Source organism: Hippocampus zosterae, chromosome 18 (genome assembly GCF_025434085.1).
Source record: "Hippocampus zosterae strain Florida chromosome 18, ASM2543408v3, whole genome shotgun sequence".
NCBI lineage: Eukaryota > Metazoa > Chordata > Actinopteri > Syngnathiformes > Syngnathidae > Hippocampus > Hippocampus zosterae.
The window spans coordinates 5,091,083-5,117,431 of record NC_067468.1 but is presented as its reverse complement, the minus strand read 5'-3'; the positions used below and the strand labels follow the sequence as shown (position 1 = coordinate 5,117,431).

General features: G+C 41.7%; 1 protein-coding gene across 8 annotated transcripts in view; it reads left to right on the top strand.

Moving 5' to 3' along the window:
* Positions 1–26,349, top strand: part of vav2 (vav 2 guanine nucleotide exchange factor) — a 147,819-nt gene that overhangs the window by 25,718 nt on the left and 95,752 nt on the right. For all 8 annotated transcript variants that reach the window (XM_052050249.1, XM_052050248.1, XM_052050245.1 and 5 more), the window contains exon 2: positions 20,007–20,123. In XM_052050249.1, the coding sequence (XP_051906209.1) occupies positions 20,007–20,123 (117 nt within the window). The remainder of the gene's footprint in view (positions 1–20,006; positions 20,124–26,349) is intronic.

The following is a 26,349-nucleotide window of genomic DNA, read 5'->3' as shown; positions in this document are numbered from 1 at the left end:
AATCGAACCCAGATTGTACCTATTCTTATGTAAGGCATAAATAACCCTTTTCAGAGCTACTGACTGTTGCTGCAGTGCCGCATGGGCACAAAGGAAGTCTGGACAGAATGCTGTTTATTTGAAGGGCAGGGAGGTTTTTTCCTCCTCCTGATGCTCAGTCAAACAGTACAAGGAAACCCCATGAATGACTTCATGTCTAGGCCTCTGACTCATTTTAGATGGTGAAATGCAGTTTGAACATTGGAGCATGTCAGTTCAAAGCTTCCATTTCGGGAAACCCCCTTCACATATGCCGCTGAGGGTACTGGAACAGTCTGACGTCCAAATTAAAGCCATCTTGCCAAAACAACACAAACAAACTAGTCTGTATTGCCTCACTAATAACACTTGAAAAGTTTCAAATATTTAAGAAAACTTATGGAACACAAGCTGTCCGTGTTTGGATGAGGGCACGTTGTATATTTTGACAAAGCTTCCTTTGACAAATTGATGTTTGCAAGTTTTATAATGTTCATGAAATGAGTTCACCTTTCAAGTGTACTCACTTATTATTTTGAATGTACTTTTAAGCTAAATGCTACAACCGTAGCATTTTTTAAAAACATTTGGCCCACACTCCAAACAAACATATTCAAATCATCATACGTATGTTAATAAAAAGCTAACGGTTGACCTAGCGTAACCTGCATGCACTTGATTCGCTAAAACAAAGCCTTTTAGTCTTAACTGAGTTCTGCATCTTTGTCTTCAAAACAAAGGGGGAGATGAGGTGGAAAGCGTATGGTTGAAACGACAGGTGTTAAATGTCGATTGAAAACATACATTAGGTGTCAGCTACATAGCTTTGTTAGAAAGCACAATGTCATTATGATAAAAAGTCGAATCGTCAGAGTGGACTCACAAATTTAAGATCTGACTCTGCTGCAAAATTAAGACACCAAAGCCTCATTTTTGCCTTAAAACAATTGTTGTTGAGAAATATAGCTTGCTGACTAGTAGAGATCCCCGAAAAGTACCGAGACAAGTCAGCAGGCCTCTCTCGGTATTTGTCCTCTGCATGAGATCAGGGAGTTCCCCGCTGACGCTTTTGCGTGTTTAAATGGAGGTTACCATACAAGCAGTCACGCTTCAAGCAGACTGCTCCAGCTCCAGCGAGCATCACCGTGGTGACAACACTCGAGGTGTTTCCAATTAGCATTTGCTGTGTCTTGAGTGCTTTGCACAGCACCGTGTATCGTGTATAGTGGACAGCATTGATGCTTTGAAAGTTTCATATACACACACACGCAGGCACACACACACACATAAACGCGTGACAAAAAAGGCAAATCAGAAGTGAAGTACCATTTGTTCTGCATTACCACTCCGCTTTATTGTGCAAGCAAACACACCCACGATTACACACATTCATGAAAGGAGACACAACAACTGGCCTGCCTTCATGCCGTAACGGAGGAGATTTCCTTTCGGTGTGAGAGAGTTAGTTCCGTTTAGACAGATGAATTGCTGAACCATGGCAGCAAATTGTAACACAAAGCCGAAGCCCTCTCTGCGTTTTTCGAGGCAATTATTTTTCCAGGGTGTGGCCTGCGCTGCTCGGTCACGCCGGAGCCCTCCTCCACCAGATGGAGAAGCTCTTCTATTATCACATCTCCCCAGTGCGCCTGTGAGGCTAGTCCCACATGAAGTAAGAGACCATATCTCTTGCTTCATGTGGACCGAGCCCAGTGATGTTTTGTGCTGGGTTCTTTGCATCTTACAAATCCTGTGTGTGCGTGCGTGTGATTATCACCCCTTGCTTATCTCCTCGTTTGCATTATCTGAGCACAGAGCCAGCATTGTGCTGGATCGACTGATTGCTGCTAGAGTGGCTTTTCTGTACAGGTGACGAGGGTGGGGACGGGGGGAGAAGAGTGACTCGGAAAAAAACGTACGCGCCTGAGGCGTTTTAGGCACTTTTGTGATTTTTAAACGAGCTTACTTCTGTAAATGTTGATTGAGCTACTTTGTGGTTTAGTTTCAATGCAAATTTTTTGAAACGGTACCTTACCACAAAAAAACAAAACAATGCATTGCTTTATCTGTAACTGGTTAATAATGTTGACTTTTGGGCCTGAATTGGTTGCTGATGCTGATCTCGCAACATGTCAATATGTGCACTGATAACAGTAAATGCAGCCTTAGGATTCGATCTATTGCAACTGATCAACCACTTTGAACAAAGACACAACTAGTGAGGCGAACGTCGACCTCTTTGTTTCAACACACTACTGCTCCTAATCTGAACACTAAACATGTTTATTTCTCTAAATACCACAAACAAAGATTGTGAAATGTTCTCATGTTTTTTTTTTTTTGGAAAGTTTAATTATTGCAAACGGCTAAATAGCTGTGGTTGCTCTCACGGTTTTGTCATCATCCTTTATAAATCTTTAAAACTACAAGTAAAGACATTGTGATGCCAACTTAAAAGCTCCCCGAGAACCACGCTTCTCAATCGTCCATCATGCTTACCGAACGCCGCTTCTGACTGAAGCGGTCGATCCACATGCGAAAGAGATGTGAATGAAGGAGCACATAAAGAAGCAAAGTCATGGCACCGCAGCCCGCAATTTAATTTTTAATTGACTAGATTTATCTTCACCATACTGTGTGACAGGCTGATAAGTAGACCTGATAGCGAAGAGTCTCCAGATGTTTTGTGTTGCATCGGCAGCCGCTTGAAAGAATAGAATGGATTTATGGGCAAGATTACAGAAATATGCACAGTCACAGTACAAATCATAGTTCAGCCAAGGCTTAAGTGTTACCTTTAAGTGCTTGCCTTTTGAAGCACCACAAATTGATCAGTTTGTCTTTTCGTTGGTTGTTGATTTTCATCAATCGCATTGAATAAGTTGGTCACAAATGTGTGTGTGATTTTTTTTTTTTAAACCCCAGATTTGTTTCCAATGTCTTGCAGAAGATACAAATTACAGCTCCAGGTTAAATTTATCACTTTTAAATTTAAATTCACTTCAATACAATGAAACTGGCGGCTCGGTGGACAAGTGGTTAGCGCGTTGACCTCACAGTGCAGAGGTCGTGGGTTTGGTCCCGGCTCCGGTCTCCATGAGTGGAGTTTTCCCCGTGCCTGCGTGGGTTTTCTCCGGCTACTCCGGTTTCCTCCCACATTCCAAAAACATGCATTAATTGAACACTCTAAGTCTAAATTGTGTGAGTGTGAGTAAGGATGGTCGTCTCGGTGTGCTCTGCGATTGGCTGGCAACCAGTTTAGCGTGTCCCCCGCCTACTGCCCGAAGATGGATGGAATGGGCTCCAGCACCCCTCGCAACCCATGTTAGGAGAAAGCGGATCGGAAAATAGATGGATGGATGGACAATGAAACTGTAAACAGGACTGAAAGAAGCCCCTGTGAAAATGTTAACGCTTTATTTGAAGCAATGTGTTCTTTGACAGGGTCTGATTCAGCGTCAAAACCATCAATAAGTCCATCATAACTTTGCCGACTGAACGGGAGGTAATGCAATGTTTTTCCAGTGAAAGTTTCTCAAACTGGGTAATCCTCTCTCTGATCCAGTTCATAGTTGAGAGCGTTTCTCCGTCGAGTTTCGAGAACGGGAGTGCCATGGCTTGTCACACTGCAGCAATTTTGTTATCTATCCCGCATATCTTGTTGAATGAATTTCAACGGCTCTTTTAAACTGTGTTCCATCTGTTAATGCCCTGTTCCTAATGGCCGTTGAGATTCACTTTCAGGCAAAATTGCATCACCAAATGCAATGAAAGTGTAATTGAATAATTATCTTATGGGACACAACGGCTTAATGTGTAATTTCCTCACTGAATGCTGTGCCACCATGCTGTTTTGTAAAATGTTGGTACTGGATAGGCGCTCTACCCACAAGCCACTTTTCAAACACTGCAAAATGAAACAACACACTCGTGTCGGGGGTGAGAATATAAGTGAATATTTTTTTTTTCCTTTTAGCTCACAAGAAAACCCTCCCTCCCAAATGGATGTGCTAATCTGGAATCTCATCCAATCAGATGTTCTTTAATCTATTATTAGCAGTGTAATGAACCTAATCTTTGCACTTGTGAAATCACAGCGCTTGATGGACTTCTCCACTTTTATTTGCTCCTGGAGCTGAGGAGGCCAGTGGTGGAACTTGAAGTCAAATCAGGAAATCAGCACTCATGCTTTGCATATGTAACACATCAAAGGATCGAAAGTACGACTGCTTGCTTATTTGATGGTCGCACTTGGAGATAAAAAGGAAAAGTTGGCAGCATCAAGGATAAGTTCAACATCCTGTAACTTAAACTGCAGGCACCCAAAACAAATACTCTTTCAGTTTCATGGTCCACATCCACATCTGAGTCTCACTTTCAGTGTAATCATCCAAATGTGTAGCCTGGCTCGAAACGTTCTCCTCCTTCCGCTCTCCCTTAACAATCCACTTCAGGCACATTTATTTATTTTGTCTTCACGGAAGTGGACATCGGTTGGCCTGAATGTTTCACTCCCTGCCGTGTGATAGATGGAGAGACAGGAGGATATGCCTAATAATCATTTGCCTCCTGGAGAGGACAGACTCTTGTAATGAGCGTTCTTATTACTGTAACACCTTTTATGAGCAAATAGCTTGTCCTCCTGCTGTTAAGCTCTGCCGACATGGAGATGACTGCTGATTTTTCAAGAAGTCTTACTTGTCTTGCTCTTAACATTCCATTTAAATTGTTTATGTGGGTCCGAATACATGAGCTTGGATTATTTTTTTTATTTTATATATATATATATATATATATAATATATATATGGGTTGTTCTTTCTGCCCAGTGGTTGAAGTGGAGGAAAATAATTGGCGGAACTGGCCTGATTCGACTGTTGCCAATTACGCGGTCATCAAATAACTACATAACTAACTAAAAAAATGAATGAAAACCCTAAATTGTGGCACTCCCTGTCCCTGATTGTATGGGACAGGGAGTGCAGGGAGGAAACCGGAGCACCCGGAGAAGTACAGTAGTAACACTAGCCCACACCTGAAAGAGATGGATCCTTTTGACAAGCTGCAATTACCTTTACGATAACATCTGATCACCCTGTGTGTCATGGTAGACGTCACACATCCTGCTCGCATAACAGTGATCGCATCTGTAAAGATGAAAAGTGTGGAATTAGAGTTTAAAGAGAAGGTACTCGGGAGAAAAGTTTGCTAAGTAGCGAGCCAAAATGAGTTGGGGATTGGAAAAAGCAAAAGCAGGGCTCAACACTGACTTCCCTTTCCACGTGTCACTAAATCAAAACATAATTAGTCTGTCAGGTCTTTTTTTGTGTGTGTGTCTAATGTGATAAGTATGTTTGTAAATGGATACAATGATTGCAGCGCAATTTCAAACAGCTTTTTTTGATAGTCTACGTAGTAAAGGTGTCAAACTCGAGGCCTGGGGGCCAGATCTGGCCCGCAACATAATTTTTGTGGCCCGCGAAAGCAAATCATGTTTGTCAACTTGCATGATCCTTGCTAAAATCTGTATTGAAATGTCAAATCGTCATATGTAATAAATAGCGTTGATATTTTGCAATAATTGTCTTATCCTGTTCACACTCACTCAAACAATAATTGAACCATTATCGTTCACTGATTTCAAAACTGGTAATATGTCAATTTGTTGCGTTCAAGTAATAACATATAAACATTTATTGAGTTTCATATCATCACATGTGTCATAACGGCTCTTGACAGAAGATATAAACCCAAAGTCGCCGGCGACAAAAATGAGTTTGACACCCCTGCAACACTTGCATGTAAAAGTGTGACAAATCCACTGCTCAACATGCTCGTCATTTCATCCACAGTACAGAACATCTTTGCTTCTGTCATTGCCACAGAAATGTTGGATCAACACTACGACAGAAATCCATAAATTTTCCCAACCGCTTAATCCTCAATAGGGTCGTGGGGGGTGCTTTGTTTTTTTTTTTTTCCAGCTGTCTTCGCGCGGTAGGCGGGGGACACTCTGAACCGGTAGCCAGCCAAACACAGGGCACACAGACAGAACAACCATGCGCGCTCACACTCACAGCTAGGGACAATTTAGAGTGTTCAATCAGCCTGCCATGCATGTTTTTGGAATGTGGGAGGAAACCGGAGCACCCGGAGAAAACCCACACAAGGTCTGTGAACATGCAAACGCCACACAGGGAGGCCGGAGCTGGAATTGAACCCGGTACCTCTGCACTGTGCAGTCGACGCGCTAAACATTAGACTACTGGGCCCGCCTATGACAGAAATAATGGAAATAATTACTGGTAATCATTGCAAGGACTCTTTTTGTTGAACCGCTGTTTTTACTTGATGGCTTTATGTAATGCTAGTATTAAGCAACTTGTGTTGTGCATTCTGGTGTGTGAGCCAGTTCAAAATAACTTGAACCTGTTATTTTCTTTCTAATTATCCTTTGATTTAATCTGCACACTTGTTTTTGAGAACATACAGACATTCAATTCAACCAAATTGGAATAGTGAGTGTCAGGCAAAAGTTAAAACCCCCCTCCCAAAAAAAATCCTTGCCTGAACTGGTTGGATTTGGCAAAATTCCAGCTTGCTTTGAGCAATTCACACTCTCATAGCGCATTCTTTATAAAGAGCTATTTTTGTACAATGCGGCACGCACTTATTTTTTAGATGCCGGTGTCATATGGCCCGTGGCCGTGTTGCTTCATACCAAGCGACATTAGAGCCAAGCGAGACAACACAACCCCTCTTTTGTCCCGATTCAGCCTTTGCCTTCTGAAGTGAAACCGTTTTGCATGCTATTGTTTCAAAATAAAGCACCGATCTGGATATTGGGCTCTCTTCCAAATGTGTATTCAAACAAAACTTCCACCTCTCGACATTTACGTCGGACTCTTTTACGGAGTAGTTTTATGTTGAAGCAAATGTCATGTACCTCCAGCTTTGAACTGGAGAGGTGATCTTTTCACGGTATTCCACTTCAGGTTCTGGGCCATTAACTATCACACTGAGAGCTATAAAGCAAGCTTTGTGTTCAGCATGCCAGCTCAGCTCACCTGAGTATACGTGTTCCTGCTCTATCGACCATTCTATGAAGTCATTAAAGAGAGCGATTGCCTTAAGGGCTTATGTGTTGGAGGGATACAACTGTGTCCAAGTCAAGTGTGTATCTTTCCAGAGATATTATCGAGGTTTTATTTGCCTTCATTCATTTTCTCTTAGTCAGCATTTTAACTTCTTCGATAACGTTAAATGGACTGTTTGTCGCGTTCCCCATCAGAATGCAGCGGCATGAAAGGGCATGCCCAGACACAAATGACGTGCTGTTTCTTAGTTTTAAATTTTATATTTTTGTGGCTTTTGTATTTAGTTTAGTTTGTTTTTAGAGTGACTTTGTTTTTTTTTTTACATGCATTTATTTATTTTTAATATGGAGTGTTTCCTGTGTCCAATGTTTTAAAAAAATGAAAAAGAAAAGGTCCACACATCCACACATAAACACTCCCCAAAAAAATGGCAGCATCATGTCCAACATCCAGCTATGACTTCCCACCACACCATGTTTGAGCTGCAGCGCGCCGGCGCTGATCAAATATTCCATTACTCTGCCAACTCCCCTGCATGTAATAGAGTGCGGCCGCCACATCATTTCCAAATAGTATTAGAGTCTGAACACCCCGACTCTCGCAACATTATGCAAATAATTACCTCTCTCTACATCTGCTCTCAAATTCAGGCTTGGCCGGTCCTGTGATGCATAATGTGTTCAGAGATGTACTGTAATAGAATTTATTCCATTTTCTCATTTTTTCCCAGAGCTGACGTAGTTTTTCAGCGTTTCTTTTGCTTCTTGTCTGTCCATCTTAGCATAGAGAGAGAGAGAGAGAGAGAGAGAGAGAGAGAGAGATCATCACAGATTGCGATTGAATCATAATTTGTGAGTTCATTTTCTGCACTTGTCAATTTGACATAACATCCTGTTTTTGGATGAAGAGATGGACATTTTTTTTAAATCAGACCTTTGAAAATCATTGGAAACATCGACATATGAATTGAGTTCAAATAATTGCTTGCTTCAGCTGTAAAATTCAGCTCATTCATATGAACGACGAATCTCACTCATGGATAATCGGTAGCGGAATCCGCAGCAGAAAGCATTTATCAGAGCTTCCCTAGTGTCGAATGTGAAATGATTTGATTCTATATGTTACCTTCCAGGGTGAATTGAAGAAAGAAAAGAAGTGGTGCAAATTCCCTTACGGATTATGTTCTTGATGTAGTGATGCGGGGAAACCCTTGCAGCCTGTAATTCAACCCAGCAAACGCTTTAGAAAAATGCCTCAAGGACGCTCGTCATGATGGCTGATGTCATGATTAATGATTGTCCTTGAGGATGGCTTGTTTACGATATGATTTACCAAACGTACTGTGCATTAGCTTAACCTGCAAGATGCGGGCATGTTAATTAATTACAGTTTGCAGATGAGGAGATTGCTTCATCTTGGGCCCATCTTCTGGGCGAACAGCTTTATTAGCGCCATGCGGGCTTTGTCAGGTCTTTATGGCACTGCTGTTTATTGCGACTTGCTTTTCATGTGCGCTTTACATCATACGATTAAAATGGAGTCAGGCTGTTGCCATACCTTTGCCTTCTTTTGTTTTAAATGCGGGCATTTCACCACTAAAATCCAGCTGGAAATGTTTAGGAGGGTATGATGACACACTAAAATGAGGCAAGCTATGATAATTTATAATCACATCACCCTTGGATGACTTTAGCGCCGTATTACCTCTTAGTCGTGATAAACTCCTCAGAAATAGTGTGCTTTAAAAATAACTTCTAACCCATTTTGTATTGGTCACCAATTTCCACTTTAGTATTCAGCAGCCGAGCACATTCCCCTTCACTCATCCACTCGCCTTTTTTTTTTGCCATCTGCTTTGAAATTAATGGATACGTTGGAAAGTAGGCTAAATCCAGAGTGACAGCTTTTTATGCCTCCTATTTTTAAAGAGGTGCTGCAGGCAGAGTCCAAGTGCTTGGAAGATGGAGAGGAGAAAAGGGGTCTATCAAGCTGTTTTTGCCTCTTTGAGTCCCACCTCTGCCCTACGGGATGATCTCGCAATCGTATCTCATAGCTTCGCTTGGCTGCTGACATTGTCCTTTCTCCCCCTCTCTTTCAAGATCATCTACTCTATATTAGGAGAATGTTCAAATCTGTTTCAGACGCTGATGTGGTTTAGGGAGTATATTCTAGAAAGGATTGTGGTTTACAGTCGATGTAGGTTTTCAACAAATACCTACAGTTCTTTTTTTTTCCAATTCAGGAATTTGCTGTCTGCGGTTTTTGTGCTGAGTTCAACATAGACGGCATATCGACTGTGGAGGGGGAAAAAAAACCCTCCCTTCATGGCCAATTGACACATTCTCACAGGGACTAAGCCAAATGAGTACCAAAACTGGGCTGATTTTCTACTGCAGGGCCTTTTAGCTTGTCTGAGTTCCACCATGGGCGGGGCTCACCGCAGACAGCAGAGATCCTGCTGTGGACCACGACACAGCACACACAACAATTAATCGAAGTATATTTATTTATTATTTTTTTATTTTATTATTTATTTTTTTTTTTTTTAGTATTGTTATCCAGAGCATATTTTAATCAACCATCAAAAGAGAAGGCATTACTACATGTACTGAAATTTGCCAGCGGAGTCCGACTCGTTTTGTCTGAGAGGGATGAAATCTTTTGTTGTTCGTCGTCAGAAAATGTTGCCAGCAACATTCCTTTTAGCTGCTTAAGTTTAAAATGATGTCGGGACGTGCTCATTTTATATTTTTGAATATAAAAAATGTTGCAATACTTTTGGCGTGCAAAGTGCTTTTGTGTTTTTAATTAAGGGAACATAATCTTGTTTGGCCCTCGGTGGGCAGGAAACACCATTCCTCGCGTAATTAAAGATTATGACAGCTTGTGAATCTTGGCTTTTCACAAGATGGAATGTATGTGCTATGGGATTCATTTCAAAAGGTGTCGGCCTAATTTTCGCTGTATGAAAATCATGGTCATGTGATTTTGAGGCTTTCCACATTGCTGGAGGTTTCAGCTTTTGTATATCGATTCAAAAGCTCCAATTAGCGTGTTCCATTTAAAAGCAGATACATGTGGGCACACAAATGCATCCTATACATCCTCGGTCTGTTTAACGGGTTTGGGGAAGCACTTGCATCACCTGACCTGCTGGAAGCAGCAACCAGTTAACATTTGCCTTTTCTCCTTTTCTTTTGTCCAGTACTCCACAATGCCGCCATCTCCCACCTACCCGCCCTACTTCTCAAGGTGGATTACTGGCATAAAGTGGGCATTTGATCCCGCCCTTCGCTCTACTGCTTCTATAGCCACCTGACAAAGCTCTCACAATCTTATTCTTTTAGACGCCTCTGCTTTACGCTCTTGCTGTCTTTAAAAAAAGATAAGAGTTAAGCCTTTGAACTGCTTGATGCCGAGGTCTGGCAGACAGCTGGGTCACATGTGAGAAATTAATTCAGTTTCACCAGGAATGAGTGTTGGAAGATCACAGACAGGTGTGGCTTGTTCCACATGTTGCAAATAAGCGCATAGAGGGATGGGGGTACCACAAGTGGCTAATTTAATGTCAAGAATGTACATGTTTTGGGGGTTTTTGGAGGGGCCAATACAACCAACATCCTTTATATAATTCACATAATTGCTCAAAGCATATGCACAAAGCCTCTATGCCTTCTCAATTTAAATTCCTTCCACTGAGATGACTCAAGCCTGATTAATTTTAAAGGGCAGTGCCAACATGCTTTCCAGGCTAATTTGCACGGGAAGTATAACAAGGGAGCATGTTCATGGCTGTGGCTTTGCTCATCGGGACCAAAAAAGTTGTGGAAATCGGAAATTATTTGCTGATCTTATCACGGTTTGCAATAATGTAAACTAGATTTTGTGGACAGTAGACCGATGATATGTTTAAAAAAAAAAGACTAACAAAAAATAAATCAATGGAATACACTGCACATTTGATGATTAGACAGGATTATGAATTTATTGAATTAAAGTCAGATGTGTGAAAATATAATTGAACTACTTTGCCCAATAGATTTCATTCTACAAACAGAATAGTAGCTACATTGCTGTACAAGAACAGACTTTGATTGCCAGTTCGGTCTTGCTGCTGAAATGGCCTACAATGCCCTCAAGCCTCCAACCGTCATGAGAATGCCATAAAAATGATGGAAGTGTCACAATTCCAAGCAGCCCAATCCCTGTTTTAATCATGAGCCAGTACATTTGTTCCTAAAACCCTGATAGCTATCTAGCAGCTTGTTAACTAGCTCGCTAGCTAGCAAGCTAGCCATAAATACCTCTTCCTTAGGTGTGGTGTTCAAGACTGTTTTGGACTACCAATAAACTTGCTTTCAGTCAGCTTTGTTGCATGCCTTTCCTTGTGTCTTCTGCTGCAGTTGTGTTTCTTTCAGTGATTGTTGTGGGTTTACGTTAATCACATTTGTCAAGGATGATGGTTGGATAACTGCGGAGCTGTAAACCATGTTTGCTTCCTGTCTTCACTTTCTACATCTTTGTGTTTATCTGGCAAGTGGCTCATAGGCGGCAGTGGTTGTGTCTTTCAAATCCCACTGTAGATGGAAAAGAAAAATTGAAATTTGAGAGATGGTTGCTTGCAAGTGCCTTATCTCGCTCATGTTTGGTGTGGTTCCGAGTGAGGTGTAATGCTTGAATTTCACTTTCATTTTTCCTTTTTTTTTCAGGAGTAGTATTGTTTAGACTCATGCTCAAACCAAGGTATTATTTTAATTAGATTTTTTGTTTGTTTTTCCTGCTCACCTGCTTTAAAATATATATATTTTTCAATTTCCACAGGTGATAGTTCCCATGATTGGCGGGAAATGATGAAACTTGGGCACAATCTTCTCATTTGAACAAGGGTGTGTAGAATGTTTTTTTTTTTTTTTATCCACTTTATATGTGGTGATGATTGAATGTTCATCCAAGCTGTGGGTGCGATGATTAAAGTGGGCCCCAGTGCAAGTTGGGTAATTAATCGGCTGTTCTCCACGTTTTAATAGCATTAGTCACCTTGGAGATAATCACAGCCATCAAGCCCACAGAGTTGCATCCTCCTGGGTAGCTATTAGCTCCTTAAAACAATGGTAAGGCCAACAACCTGTGCTAACAATGTGCTCCTTGGTCCTCTTTGCATTTGTGATTTTTCTTCTTGCTTACATTAGAGAAGGAGCCAAGCGGCGATTTGGGAATAACTGCAATTACTTAAATAACCCCACCCCGACCCCTTTTCCAAATCCTTTGTGACATATTTGTGTGGGGTCTTCTCCAAAACGCTGATACGATGAGTTCTCAAACGAGAAGCTACCTCACATTTTAGCCCTTGAATCTTCGTGTGTCACCTTGCTCTGCCCAGTTGAGATCTTTGTCATTGTAATGGCTGGCGTGCGTATTGGATGCTGAAGGATTTATGAAGAGAAAAGTGAGAGGGAACATTTCACACGGGAGGATTTCCAAGTTTAAGCGGGAAGGGAAAGTCACTGGGGAAAAGATAAATGTAGTCTTCGACTCCGTTGTGTGATTCCATAAATTACCTGGCCATTGATTCGTGAATGTCTCAGTGGACCTTCTAACATTCATCAAGCCACCAGTGTAGTCAAGGCCCAGGTGGAAATACTGTACCTCACTTTCTTCGTGGATCTCTGCAGCACAGCCTGTTGCTTAGATACACTGATTTGTACAAGCGTGGATGGTGGCTGCGTGAGTGCATTTTTCACACGCACAGCTTTTTTGTATTGGAGCCATTTTATGACCTCAAATCATTTGGATCAAACGATTTGGATCACATCCATGAACGTAGAACCACTTGGCTCAGTAGACTAGACAGTTACCACTACATCCAGACACATCTCTGTTTCAACTCAAGCAATGACAAAAAAAGATTGGTTTTTTTTCCTTCCAAAAAAGTACTAATCTAGAACTTTCAAATTTTTGGTACTGTCATATTAGTTTTTATTGGTTGCATTGGCTTAGCTAATATCATTGTGTCATTACTCCACAAGGAGAAGAGTAGCAACTTGTCAACTTGTTTTGAGGGGGTTTGTGTTTATTGCGCCGCGATAATCATGCTAATTTTGGAGAGGGTGACCATTAACCTGATATTAAATTGTTATCTCTCACTATGCCCAGTTTTAAAGGTGTATTTCTACAGAGAAAGGGAATTCAAAACCTTACTACCTTACTGATGATGGGTTGCTGTAGATCATGGGTGACCAAACATTTTTGACCTAATATGTACTTTTCGATCAACCAACCTCCCGCGATCGACCCGTGACCGTGCACGCGCTCATACGTACACATTTACACACGCATGCCATGATGGCGCCTAAGATGAAGGAAACAGAAAAATAAAGGAGACACAAGAGTTTCTGAGTTTGTGAAAAAGGAAATCACTGCCTAGCTTAGTGGGATCCCTGACAATTATGCATGTGACGCACTTTTGCAGCCTTTTAACTATCGTAGCGCACGCGTACCATTTTAAAATGCGTCCGGTGACGCAAGTCTCGCGCTACTGTAAGTTAAAGGTGACCTGTATTATTTTATTTTATTTTTTAAATACTTTTTATGAAAGTGAGACTGATAATATAAATAACTAGCTGGTTCGCCGCCCTCCGGGCGGCTCATCAGCTAGTTCCTGCGGAAGGCTGGTAAGGTGGTGGTTCGCTGCCCTCCAGGCGGCTCATCAGATAGTTCCTGCGGAAGGCTGGTAAGGTGGGTAAGGGGTTGCTTGGTTCAACTTTTTGTTCATCTTCATTGCTTATCGCGAAAATAAAGAGATGTTTAGCTCTATTAAATAACTAACAATTTCATTGCAATGCTTGTGGGTACACAACATTTTTTCGCTAAGATGCCCGCGCGATCGTAGTGAGCCACTGCCTGAGCGGCGCAGTGGCGGCTCGCAGCGGCGCGGTGAAGTAGGTACGTTTTGAAAAGGGACAGACGGAAGGACAGACCGCGTGCGGGACGACGCGCAATAGATATATTAACTAACATGCACAAAGACACACAAATGTTTTGTGCCCCCCTTCGCGATTGACTTGGGACCAGTCCGCGATCTACCAGGCGATCATGATCGACGTAATGGGCACCTTTGCTGTAGATCAGGGTGTCAATTGTATGGCCCGCGGGCTGGAACTGGCCCCCAAGGAGGTTCAATCATGCATGATTTAAAAGTGAAAAAATACATAAAAGACACGGAAAGAATATTTTATAATCATAAGCTGCAATTCATTGATCATCCGCTAGGGGTTTTGAGTTTTGAGCAGAAGACAACAGCAGTCTCAGTTTGTCACAGAGAAAGACCCAACACATCAGTAAAAGCCAGCTAATTGCTAGCGAAACAGCATCAGCATCAAAGCTGTCATTTTGCCAAATGTTTTGAAAAGATATGTTCATTAAATTTCAACATTTTCCTAATGTTTTTGTCTTTCTACCAAAACAAAGAAAAGACATATTTTGGTGATTTATAGCAGAGTATGGTATAATTTTAATGGGCCGGCCCACTTGACAAAGACCGAGCCCGTAAGTGGCTCACAATGTGAAATGAGTTTGACACCCCTGCTGTAGATAATCGTCTTGACTATTTCCTTTTCACCTTTGTCATGAACTTACTTTTTCCATTTGTCCCACATTTGCATTATTACAAATGTAATTGCACAGCCAAAATAAAGAGTCTTAATCAGGATGTGGTCGATTTGTTAAAGTCATTCACTCGATCGAAATGTTCAGTCGAAAGCCTTGGCTCAGCACTAATGGCAGTTATTTAAATGCATCACTCATACTGAAAATGCAGATGTGCACCACTGCCGCTGTTTTCAAGAAAATATCTTATTTGAGTCGCAGTCATTAAAAAAAAAAATCATAAAAATTTGCTGCAGCGTCACTGTTTCTCTGTTTTTCACAAACGACCTAATACGAGACATTGACATGCCTTATCTGCGTTCCATGTATGTTTCTGAGAGTGGCCTGAGGAAAGGTGAAAGTGGACCTAATTTAATCATGGAGTCAACACAATGGTCAACACCTTCGGAGTCTATCCTCTCAAGCTGACTTGTCTTTTATAATGAAGATTAACCCATGAAAATAATGTGAGTGGCCTATTTAACGTCCATATTTTAACACAAGCCACGTGGACCTCGCTAATGAGGTAGTTGTGCTTTGTCTGCTGCTGGTTGTACAAGATTTAAAACGGTGGTCAATTATCGGCCGCTTACAGGCTTTTAAGGCTAATGGGATAAGATTAACACATTTGCAGACTTTGCAATGAATTATTCATGTATCATCTCCTCCAATTTGCCAGACCAGGGCCTTTCTCTTTACCGACTTCAAGATCTGGGTGACCTGGAAGCACCTTGGGAGGGGTCGGAGTGCACCGTGCACTATTCCCGTCTAAGTTTCTCCAAGCATCGATTCATCAACCTGCTCCGGCAGCGCCAAATACAGTCAACCTTTTTCACTTTGTTTAAGATGCTGGAGAATGTTCAGGGTTACTCTGCGACTGACCCTTGCCCAGCGTCACTTTGGTTGACCACCTGCTCACTAGCAACTTTGATGTGCCGAATGGAAAATTGATGGATCGTTGTGTGGAACAGTCCATTACAAGTCACAGGTTGACCCAATATTCATTTCCCCTCACATGGAGAAAATAGTGACACTTGCTGAGAAACTCATTGCTGTTTCTTAAGGCCTGCAGTGATTCACTACCTGAGACAAAATGTCGTGTGTGTGTGTGTGTGTGTGTGTGTGTGTGTGTGTGTGTGTGTGTGTGTGTGTGTGTGTTTTAGTTTTGCGCTTTCCAGACTGGCATCAGTGGCTTTCATTCGTCCGGTTGGCTGAGTATTTGATCATCTCAGTGACTCAGCTCAGTCTGCTGGTTTAAGCTCTCCCAAACAAACTTGTGAGACAATCCATTACAATATCTGGGCGTATCTGTGTTTGTGTGTGTGTGTCAGTTTGAGGATAAACTGAAACATTTTTGTTGTCGTGGCCTGCTTCTTTTTTTTTTCCACCTCTTTGGCAGCAGTCTCTGTTTTGTGGTATCAAGTGGAGCCATGCATCTGGCTGACAGGTGGTCGTCCTCGGAGATGTGAAAGCAGCAAGCTAGCGTAAAATGTATGAAATGTTAGTTGTTGTTGTTGTTTTTTTTTTTTTGGCCAAATCTATTTTATTTAATTCTGCCATTTTGTGAGCAGTGTTACACATAGCAAGGCTTCTTCAGCAGCCATTTCAATGCAGACCTCCTTGAAATTGGCTCCCATGGCAACATTCTACCGTCGGCATGCGCTCGCATTAACTCAGCGAGATTTGAGCGGATTCAAACAACACAGTCTACTTCTGTTGTGTTATTCGCCTTGCTTTGGAGATTCTATATATTGGCAAATTGACAGTTGATCTATGGAGGACATTTCATTTTCCAATTTGATGACTGTTACACTGCTTCCTGGCTTCTCGGTTTCCAATTTACAAGCGACTTTGACTTCTTCTGCTTTTTCTCCATCTGGTTCTTTTGCTCTTCCCAAAAGACAGGATTCCTTCCCTTTTCCTTTCATTGCTGTCAACCGCAGCCCTTCTTTATCAAGGTTTTAGGTTATATTGAGAGCTCAAATTTAGAGTTGTTGCATCTGGGGCTGTGTGACATCTTTACAAAAATAAAAAAGAAACCGACAGCTGAGACCACCACCAGCCAATCACTTATCTCCCCGCGTCTCATTTCTCTCACTTTTTCTTCCCCTTTCTTGGATTCAGCACAGGGGAAAAGAGGCCACAAAACGCGTTAATAATCTCAGAGCCAAAAAAGGGATTAAACAACCGCTTTTCTAATTTGCAATTGAATTTTATTGTAACACATTCCTCATAAAACCATGAATGGGTGTTTTACAATGTGGCTCAATACCCCCCAAAACAGCGCTTGGTACTGGATTTAATGGACTAAATTTAACTAGTATTGCAGAAGTGATCCAATCCGTAGTTGGGAAACCTGAAAAGTATCCACAGAGTTTATCGTGTCTAAAGGCTGTTTCAACTTATTTTCCAATATATTGCACCTACTCACTTGGCCACAGATGCCTTGCCATTGAGGGAAACTGATCTGACGTCACTCGTTTGAAGCAGCATTAAATGAGCAAGACGATAAGCCTAACCTTTTGGGGTTTTTTTTCCACAATAGTTTATGTTTACTCACTAAATAAGTCTAGTTAACCTTTTACTAAGGATGTAATTTCACTTTCACTTCTGCAAAAATATACATTCAGAGTCAGATCTGCTTCTTATGCATTTATATGTGCAGTTATGAAAAAACATGTTGGACCAAAGATGCCAGTTTCATAGTTTGTAGTTGTGATTGCATGCACAAATATGAAAAATATTTCTTCCTTTGCCTGAAAGTGTTGCTGAGCACAGAGAGGTAAATCCTGATGGATTGTGCTGCACACAGCTTTAGCCTAAGGAGTTGACCATGGCCTTTATTTATTCCCAGATGCACCCTCACTCCATACTCCACCAGAAATATTGCATTTTTTTCCCCCCAGTAAGATCATAGTAATTCTGCCCCATGCTTTTTCCTGCTCTCTTATCTCTAAACATGCATTAGAATGTCAGACACATCATTCTTCCCCTCCTCTCTCTCCCCCTGGTCTGCAATCCACTCCCAGCAAATGTTACCCTTTCATATCTGTGCAGGGAAAAATAGCACCCCGCCCTCCATCCCCCACTGCAGGTAAGGATTCACAGACACGATAACCTTTGCCACCGAACTGCAAATGTCAGTCGTGCAGCCAACCAATCGCATTTCCTTTCAACGGTCGAGGGCGGGCCTCTCGTGGTGTCCTCAGCCATGACACTGGGACTGAGCAGATGTGCGCTTTGAATGAGAATGAGTCAGCAAGGCTCTCAGGTGTGACCCGCTGAAATAACACAAGATCTGGCACTCGAATCGGATGTCACTCAGATATAAGCTTAGCTGAGATATAACGGAAGGAGATAGCTTGAGTTGATAGTTTTTTTTTTAATTTGTTTAGGTTTTTTTTTGCAGTTCAAACTATGAAAGCTAATTAGTTCAGCTGACTAACACAGAAGATGTCTCACTTGGTCAATTGGAGCAACAGGAAGCACTGCATCTCATTAAGAAGCAGTAAGGTTTAAATGAGAACATTGTGTATTTTTCAACGCTTGAGGAGAATAGAATAGATGCTCTGGCGCATACTGCGCTCCATGAACACCGAGTGCAATGGTTGCCGGGTTAAAGGCATGTGGGCATTAACCCAGCATGAGGTGTGATGACCAAAGCTGCAGATAGATTTACTCACTGAGTGGAAGTGTAAATTTCAGCAAAGTTCATTTAAAACTTTCAGCATTTTGTTTTTTCATTCATTATCTTTGGGCCTGTAAAAAAAAATTGGGGAAAGTGACACAAGCGCAAAATAAACTTTGAAGTCAATTTGAAGCTGAATTAACTCGTTTGATGGTTTCATATTTAACAAAGATTGAGGGTTAAGTCATGCTGACTGAAAGTAATTTGATGTTCATTTTTCCATTCTGCATTAAATTGTATTTTAAACTTGGGACTACACGTGCCCATCGTTAGCTGAAATGACCCAGACTGAAGAATATGTAGAATAGACGTGTCATGCTCCATCGTTACATCGACTTGTCGCGCGATGAGTGAAACAGATAAGATCGTTTTTGTCTGACTCGACAACTGATCATTTATATGTGTGTTTATTTACATACGTCATCAAGCTTCAGTTATGCCACTTTGTTCCCACTCCTATCAGTCACCTTGCTTGCCGCTGTGTACAAGTTGCCACTAACATGCACACATATGCATGGAATGGCTTTTGCAGATCATTTAAACCAGGGGTGTCAAACTAATTTTTGTAGTGGGCCACATTGTCGTGACAATTTCCCTGAGCGGGCCATTATAACTGTGAATTTTGTGAAACCGTAAAAATGTTTGATCACCTCCACATATTACATATACAGTGCACAACAAATTGGTGGTTTTGAAGTCAGAAGTCAAGAATAATGGTGAGCTCATACATTGTTTACATTAATGTAATAAGTATGTAATGTCATAATGATTCCATATCTCTATGTAATGATGGATTACATATGACAATTTTAAATTTTGGTTGAGACTTTAGCAAGCATCATGGAAAAATTGACATGCATGATTTTCTCTCGCGGGCCACATGAAATGATATGGCCAGATAGGGCACCCGGGCCTTGGATTTGACATTTGTGATTTAACCAGTTCATTTTAACTGCTTCAGTTTGGTTTTCATGTGTCCCGTAGCTTCACAGGCACACGTGACTCCTTTTATCCATCATTATCAAGGCGTAGCAGTATATAATAGCCAAGCACTGATGCTCTTTATCTATCTAGCTAGCCAGCTAGCTAGCTAGCTATATACACACACAAATGCACGCGCATACACTGTAACGTGGAATCTCATACTTGGGGTCCTTTAAGTGCGGGGTTTGTCTCATCTCAACAGATGGCCGGCAGGTGGACTTTACATATCTTGATCAGAAAATCAACCTGAGGAGCCACAATCAGTCATTTCACCTCGCGGTGGTGGGTGACAGCACACAATTATTAGGACAAAAAGATGACCACCAGGCAGGGAATTGGATCCCATTTACCCAACTTCTTTTATCACATTAAATTACCCCTGTAGTCTTTTGTCTGGCTCATCCTCAACTTTTTTATTTTCTCCTATGTCCAAATAGTGTCAGTTGTAAACTTATTGGAGCCCGTGTTGTCTGATAGTGATGTTGTTTTCTTTCCACTGTGTGAAGGAGGTTAATCATTATCAGGTTTTGTAAAGAAAAAAAAGCTGCATTTTTTACCATTTATCTCTGTGTTTTATAGTTCCTGTGTTTGAAGAACATCCGGACATTCCTCAAGATATGCCATGACAAATTTGGCCTGCGGAACAGTGAGCTGTTTGACCCTTTTGACCTCTTTGATGTCAGAGACTTTGGCAAGGTGAGTGCATTTTTCTGCGTCTACATTTCCAGACTCTTGCATTTAGACATGCCAGGACAGAACTTTTTCGCTGTGGGTGAGCAGCAACATGATGCTGCTTGTGTCTGTCATTCAGTCATTGTGATTCTGATTGCTATCCGAGAATAGCAATGGAGCTCTGACTCATTGAGATACATACAGTATTGCACATTACCAAATAAAACATTCTTGGCAAGGTTTGAACTAATCTTGGCGAGAGTTGCATGTTGAAAAGTAACATAATTGGATGAAGCATATACTATCGTTGACATGTTACATTCAATAGCTAGTGACGTGTGTCTTTGCAGTTCCATTCTTCAAAAACAGAAGGTATGTGATTTGTGATTTGTATGTCATTTTTAGTTCATTTCTTTGCGGTGCTTTAGCATCTCTTTTGGATTGCAATCTTGTTTTGTTTGTAGACCAATGACATTTGTGATCATGACAGGTGGAAACTGAGCCTGAATTAACTCGTTTGATGGTTTCATATTTAACAAAGAGATTGAATACAGGTCACCGGGCAATGGCACAGTTCTCTACACACATTTTAGTTCCCATTGTAATGAAGACAATAATACTTCTCTTTTGGTGGGTACACTGTTCCCGTTCAAGCACAGAGAGTACGGTGTCTCTGAATTGATTTTGGCGGCTGATTACTGTGTCTCTCCTGTGGTATGAGAGTTAATTCGGTCTCTTGTCAAATGTCTGAAGAACTACACTCCAGTCCAATTTTGGATTCCGGTTTTGGGATTGCTCTGCGGAGTTGCCATCTCCAAAATCTCTACCTGATTCCACCATGATTAATTACAAGTGCACACCTGTTATCAGTTCATTTTAGTGGCTGGTCCAATGTAATGCACCATTTCCATTCTGGCTTGAAGAAAAATCCGGATAACTGAATCGAGAAAAAGCAGACAAGGACACTTGGCAGTTTGTAGATAAACTGCAAGACAATGTTTGATAGTCAATGAGCTTGCAGTGAATGGTATTAAAATCAAACAGCAGTCAGAATCAATCACGCAGGCCCTCCATATGTCAATTTGGAAATTGCTTTCGGATGGTCTCACTGGGTGGCGGGCTTGTCTCACCATTGATTTTTCATTAAGGCCAAACATCGCATTATAATATATTGAACTGAGTAGATCTCGACTAATGTGGCATACATTTAAATTGAGGAAATGACTCAGACAGAATGTTAAAATAAGGCTGTTTTGTCTGTTGAGAATCTCCTCGGCGCTTCCTCTTCAATGGATGTGCTTTTACTTCTTATGTTACCTTTCCGTTGTTCTTTATTTGTGTGATAGCGAACAGTGGGAAGCTAGCCATCATTTACGAGACATCAAAACATCTCATTGTGTTTTAACATTTGATGTACCGTATTGGCCCGAATATAAGAGGGTGTTTTTTTTCATTGAAATATGACTGAAAAAGTGGGGGTCGTCTTATATTCGGGGGCTAGACATTATACCCATTAACAACACTAGATAGCGCCAGTTATCATTTAAGCGAATGCTGAACTTGACTTTCCAGGCCAAAGTGAAGCCCTGTCACGAAGAATAAAAATAAAAATAGCGGTAGCACGAAGAAGAAAAATAAAAAATAGGAGTAAGAAAGAAAAGAGAAGAAAATAATAGAAGAGATAACAGAAAATGGAGAAACTTAGCGACAATCTGGAGAAAAGTGGGTCGAAGATCGGCCAGGTTAACCGGCAGCTGAGGAGAAGTTATGATGTAATTTCAAAAATCAGAAGCCATTCATTTACGAATGTGATTGCACTGTAGTTTACATATTTAAATGTTCAGATATTAAGATTTGAATGAGGCAAAATGACATACTTTTTTAAACATATTGTTATAATCATTAGTTTTAGATGTACTGCAATTATTTTCTGTATAAAAATGTATTTGGTGTTCAAAAAGTCCTTTTTCAAATTTGAGTCTTGAAATAGAGGGGTCGTGTTATAATCAGGGGCGTCTTATATTCGGGCCAATACGGTAATGCCAGTATCTCATAAAACTACATATAGTTGAGTATTTGTTTCATTTCTCATCAGCCAGCATTTTTATCCTGAGCTGGAATGAAATTACAAGTATGCAAACAGAAGACACTCGGGAGGTGGCTTGGCTTCATAGCACAATCCTCTATCAACATTAATCAGCCGCTGTTCACCGTTTAATACTTAAACAGTAGCTGCTGTGGGCCCCAGAGTTCATGCCCCCTGTCACCTTTTGCTCTCATGATGACTTGTCCTCGCTCACAACCCAATGGAGGTTTGGGTCAACTGCCTGCTTTGCTGAAAAAAAAAGGATTGCCACTCCAGGAGTAATGAAATGAAATTTGGGGGTTGGGGAAGAAAAAAATAACTCCTTTAGCTTTGCTGTCTCGGATGCCGACATCATTAACTACGTTCATTCAGTAGCAGATAGTGGACGGGATCACCTTCCTACTTCTTCTGCATCCTATCCCATCCCCTATCATTACAAATTCATTATGACATCATTAAACCAGTGAAATGCAGCGCATTACAGTAGACCCCCGAGAACATTTTTATTTAAACACCCCCTTTCATCCAAACCCAGCCGTCTCGTTTCCGTTCTCCCAACCTATTTTAATTAGCCACTGAAGGAACATTGCTGTCATTTAAATGAACACGGCAATCAGTTTATTTGGCTGTTGCCATGATTAGCCTAATTAGCCTGCACCTGTTAGCCATCTATCAACAGTTTGGTAATTTTCTTCCGTAACCAGAGAGCAGGGGAAGAAGGTAACTTTGTGTCAGATTTGCCTTCTTCATTAGGGAGTGTGAGATTTGAAAAGAAGACGTGTGCGGCAGACATCAATTTCACTTTAAAACACAGTTGAGACTTGATTGTGTAAGGCCATTCGAGGGCTTATTGATGTTTGGTGTACATTGCCAAGGTGAATACATTTTATACACACCAAGAAAATGTAAAAGTTTCATTTGAAGGTCATTTTCTTCCAAATCAGCATGAGGATGTGGAAAATGTTTCAATTGGTTTATTCTCACCAAATAATTCATTTGTGCCGCCACTTCTCTTCGCTTTGCTTTCAGTCTCATTTCCTCCATCTGGTTCTCCTTCATGATCACTCATCACTCATTAATCTCACAGCCATTCTGAGAAGGGCTATGTTGGTATAAGACAAAGCGAGAGGCAGGGAAGCCACCGCTGTGTCAGGGTAGTGTGATTGCCATTTGCTGGAGATGTTTGATTACCCTCTCGGCTGCTCTTAATCGTTTTCAAACTGAACTCTGCTCCTTTCATTTCCGTCCTGTTTGGTGTGGCTTAATAAAAATAGCTGGTCTCTCAGCATACATGTCCAGCATGGCCAACATCTGCAATGGTTGTTGGCCATAGTCAGAATGCCTGTCCGATACAAATCCGAGGCAAATATGAGAATCAGTCATTGCCAAGTCAATTATAATTAAGCTTCTTTTTTGGGGAGGGGGGGGATAATCAGGCTGACTACCTACCAATTAAGTGACAGAAGAGGCAACCATAGTATAGCATTGCAAAAATTGTACAGTACTTAATGTTTTTTGTCTACGTTATGAAAATAAATAGCTGGAGACATGGAAGTGATTTTGTGTGTGTCAGTCTGATAGAGAACACTTTGTGCAAGTGATGGATGGAGGCCACCGGGTCAAACGGCACCATTAGTGACCACATCCTCATATATCCTATGCTGCAATTCAGTCCCAAAGTGATGTAAGTATGCCATGAAGGCTCTGGTCTTGTATGCGGTTTTGTCCGACTTTAGGTCTGTTTCCTAAACCCAAGAACAATAGAGGAATCTCGTATTAGTTGATGAGAAACACGTGATATTTTTGGATGAGGTCTATGATACAAACTGCCCTTTGTAAATATTGAATTTGGCTAAGAGACACATACTTGGACTGGAGTATGAAATACAATGAATTTGTCGGAGCTCTACACTTAATTCTGAACTAAATATTAATGCCGGTGCAATCACCAGCATGAGATGAGTCGGATCCGGGAATGTCCAATCATATTTAATATTAATGAAGTGGCTGTACATATTGGGGTCAACTTGGCACAATGACACTACTTTTACTACAAGCTAATGGGCCAACAATATTTTGAAGTTGGATTTTAAAGGTACGTTATTGAATGATAAAAACACCTTGACCAGCATCAGCGATACAACCTGGCTTACATTTCCAAACCGTCCATCCCTTTTCCGAAACGCTTTATCCTCTCAAGGGTCACTGAGGGTGCTGGAGTCTATCCCAGCTATCTTCGGGCAGTAGGTGGGGGACACCCTGAACTGGTTTCCAGCCAATCGCAGGGCACACAGGGACGAACAACCACCCGTGCTCACACTAACAACCTAGGGACCATTTGGAGCACAGGTGTCAAAGTCAAAGCTCGGGGGCCAGATCTGGCCCGCCACATCATTTTATGTGGCCCGCGAAAGCAAATCAAGCATGTCAAGTTCCATGATGCTTGCTGAACCAAAATTGTCATTATTCTTGACTTCTGATTTTAAAACTAGTTATACATCAATCTATTGTGCGCTGTGTGTCTAATATGTGGAGCTGATTAACTATTTGTCTGGTTTCCCAAAATTCTTAACGGCCCTCCAAGGGAATCCGTAACAACAATGTGGCCCGCGACAAAAATGAATTTGACCCCCCTGATTTAGAGTGTTCAATCAGCCTGCCATGCATGTTTTTGGAATGTGGGAGGAAACTGGAGTACCCGGAAAAAACCCATGCAGGCCCGGGGAGAACATGCAAGCTCCACACAGGAAGGCCGGAGCCGGGATTGAACCCAAGACCTCTGCACTGTGAGGTCAACGCGCTAACCACTAGCCATTTCCACATTTCCAATGTGGAAATGGCTGCCCACATTTCCAAACCAAGCTGCGTAATTGACTTGCTTTGAAATTAACATTCAATGAATGAACCATTTATTATTTGTCTTTATTTCTGTTCATCAGTCGATATTTCACTAGTCAATTTTGTGATTGTGTGATAACGGTTACCGTACACGAACCACAGTTTGAGAATCATCGCTTTCAACCGCAAACTAGTTAATGATGAGGCAACAGTGCCCTCTGTTGGCTAGAGATAAGTACTGCTTTCAATTTTCCCTCAAATTGTTCAAGTCACGATTAATCAACAGCCAGTTCCACACAATTGACCAAACAGCAGTTTCTTAACAAACGATGAATAATTGATGTCTTTCCCAAGCGGTAACGCAGGGATTCTTTTAACATGGTGACAGTATTACTGTTCCACCACCACTAGCACTGCGACGGGAATCTCTTCAGACCAACTGAATCTTCATTAACCGCTGTGAAACGAGATCCTTCGACCTCAACCAGACACTTGAGTGTCTGCTTACTCTGCCCTCTTACCTCGCTCCCTGTCCATCAGGACCCCCAACTGCAAATTCTTCCTAGACATGATCAATAATTCATTCCAAATGCCACAGTACTGATGATAATTCCTTTGGCATGAATTATAAATGGCTACTTCCTCTTCCGTCTGTGCTTACACCCCTCTGTCATCCCTATCTACCATGACCTCATTATCCCTACAGCTTGTTACCACGACTGATGTAGATACAGGTGGTTGCTGAGTTGTTGTCAGGGTTCCAGTCGTCAAATGCCTCAGATTCTCTTGAAGGCTGGTTTGGCTCAGTGTAGCAGAGTTGAGATATTATGGTCGGAGTCTCCAGGACCTTGTCTTGCTCATGTTCACCAGTTTGCGTAATGGCTACAACAACAACTGTCTGAGGCCTTTGTGGTCAGTCTAACAAAATATTCATTCATTCATTCATTCATTCATTCATTCATTCATTCATCTTCCGAACCGCTTGATCCTCACTAGGGTCGCGGGGGGTGCTGGAGCCTATCCCAGCTGTCTCCGGACAGTAGGCGGGGGACACCCTGAATCGGTTGCCAGCCAATCGCAGGGCACACAGAGACGAACAACCATTCGCACTCACACTCACACCTAGGGACAATTTAGAGTGTTCAATCAGCCTGCCATGCATATTTTTGGAATGTGGGAGGAAACGGGAGCACCCGGGGAAAACCCACGCAGGCCCGGGGAGAACATGCAATCTCCACACAGGGAGGCCGGAGCTGGAATCGAACCCGGTACCACTGCACTGTGAAGCCGACGTGCTAACCACTGGACTACCGGGCCGCCCTCTAA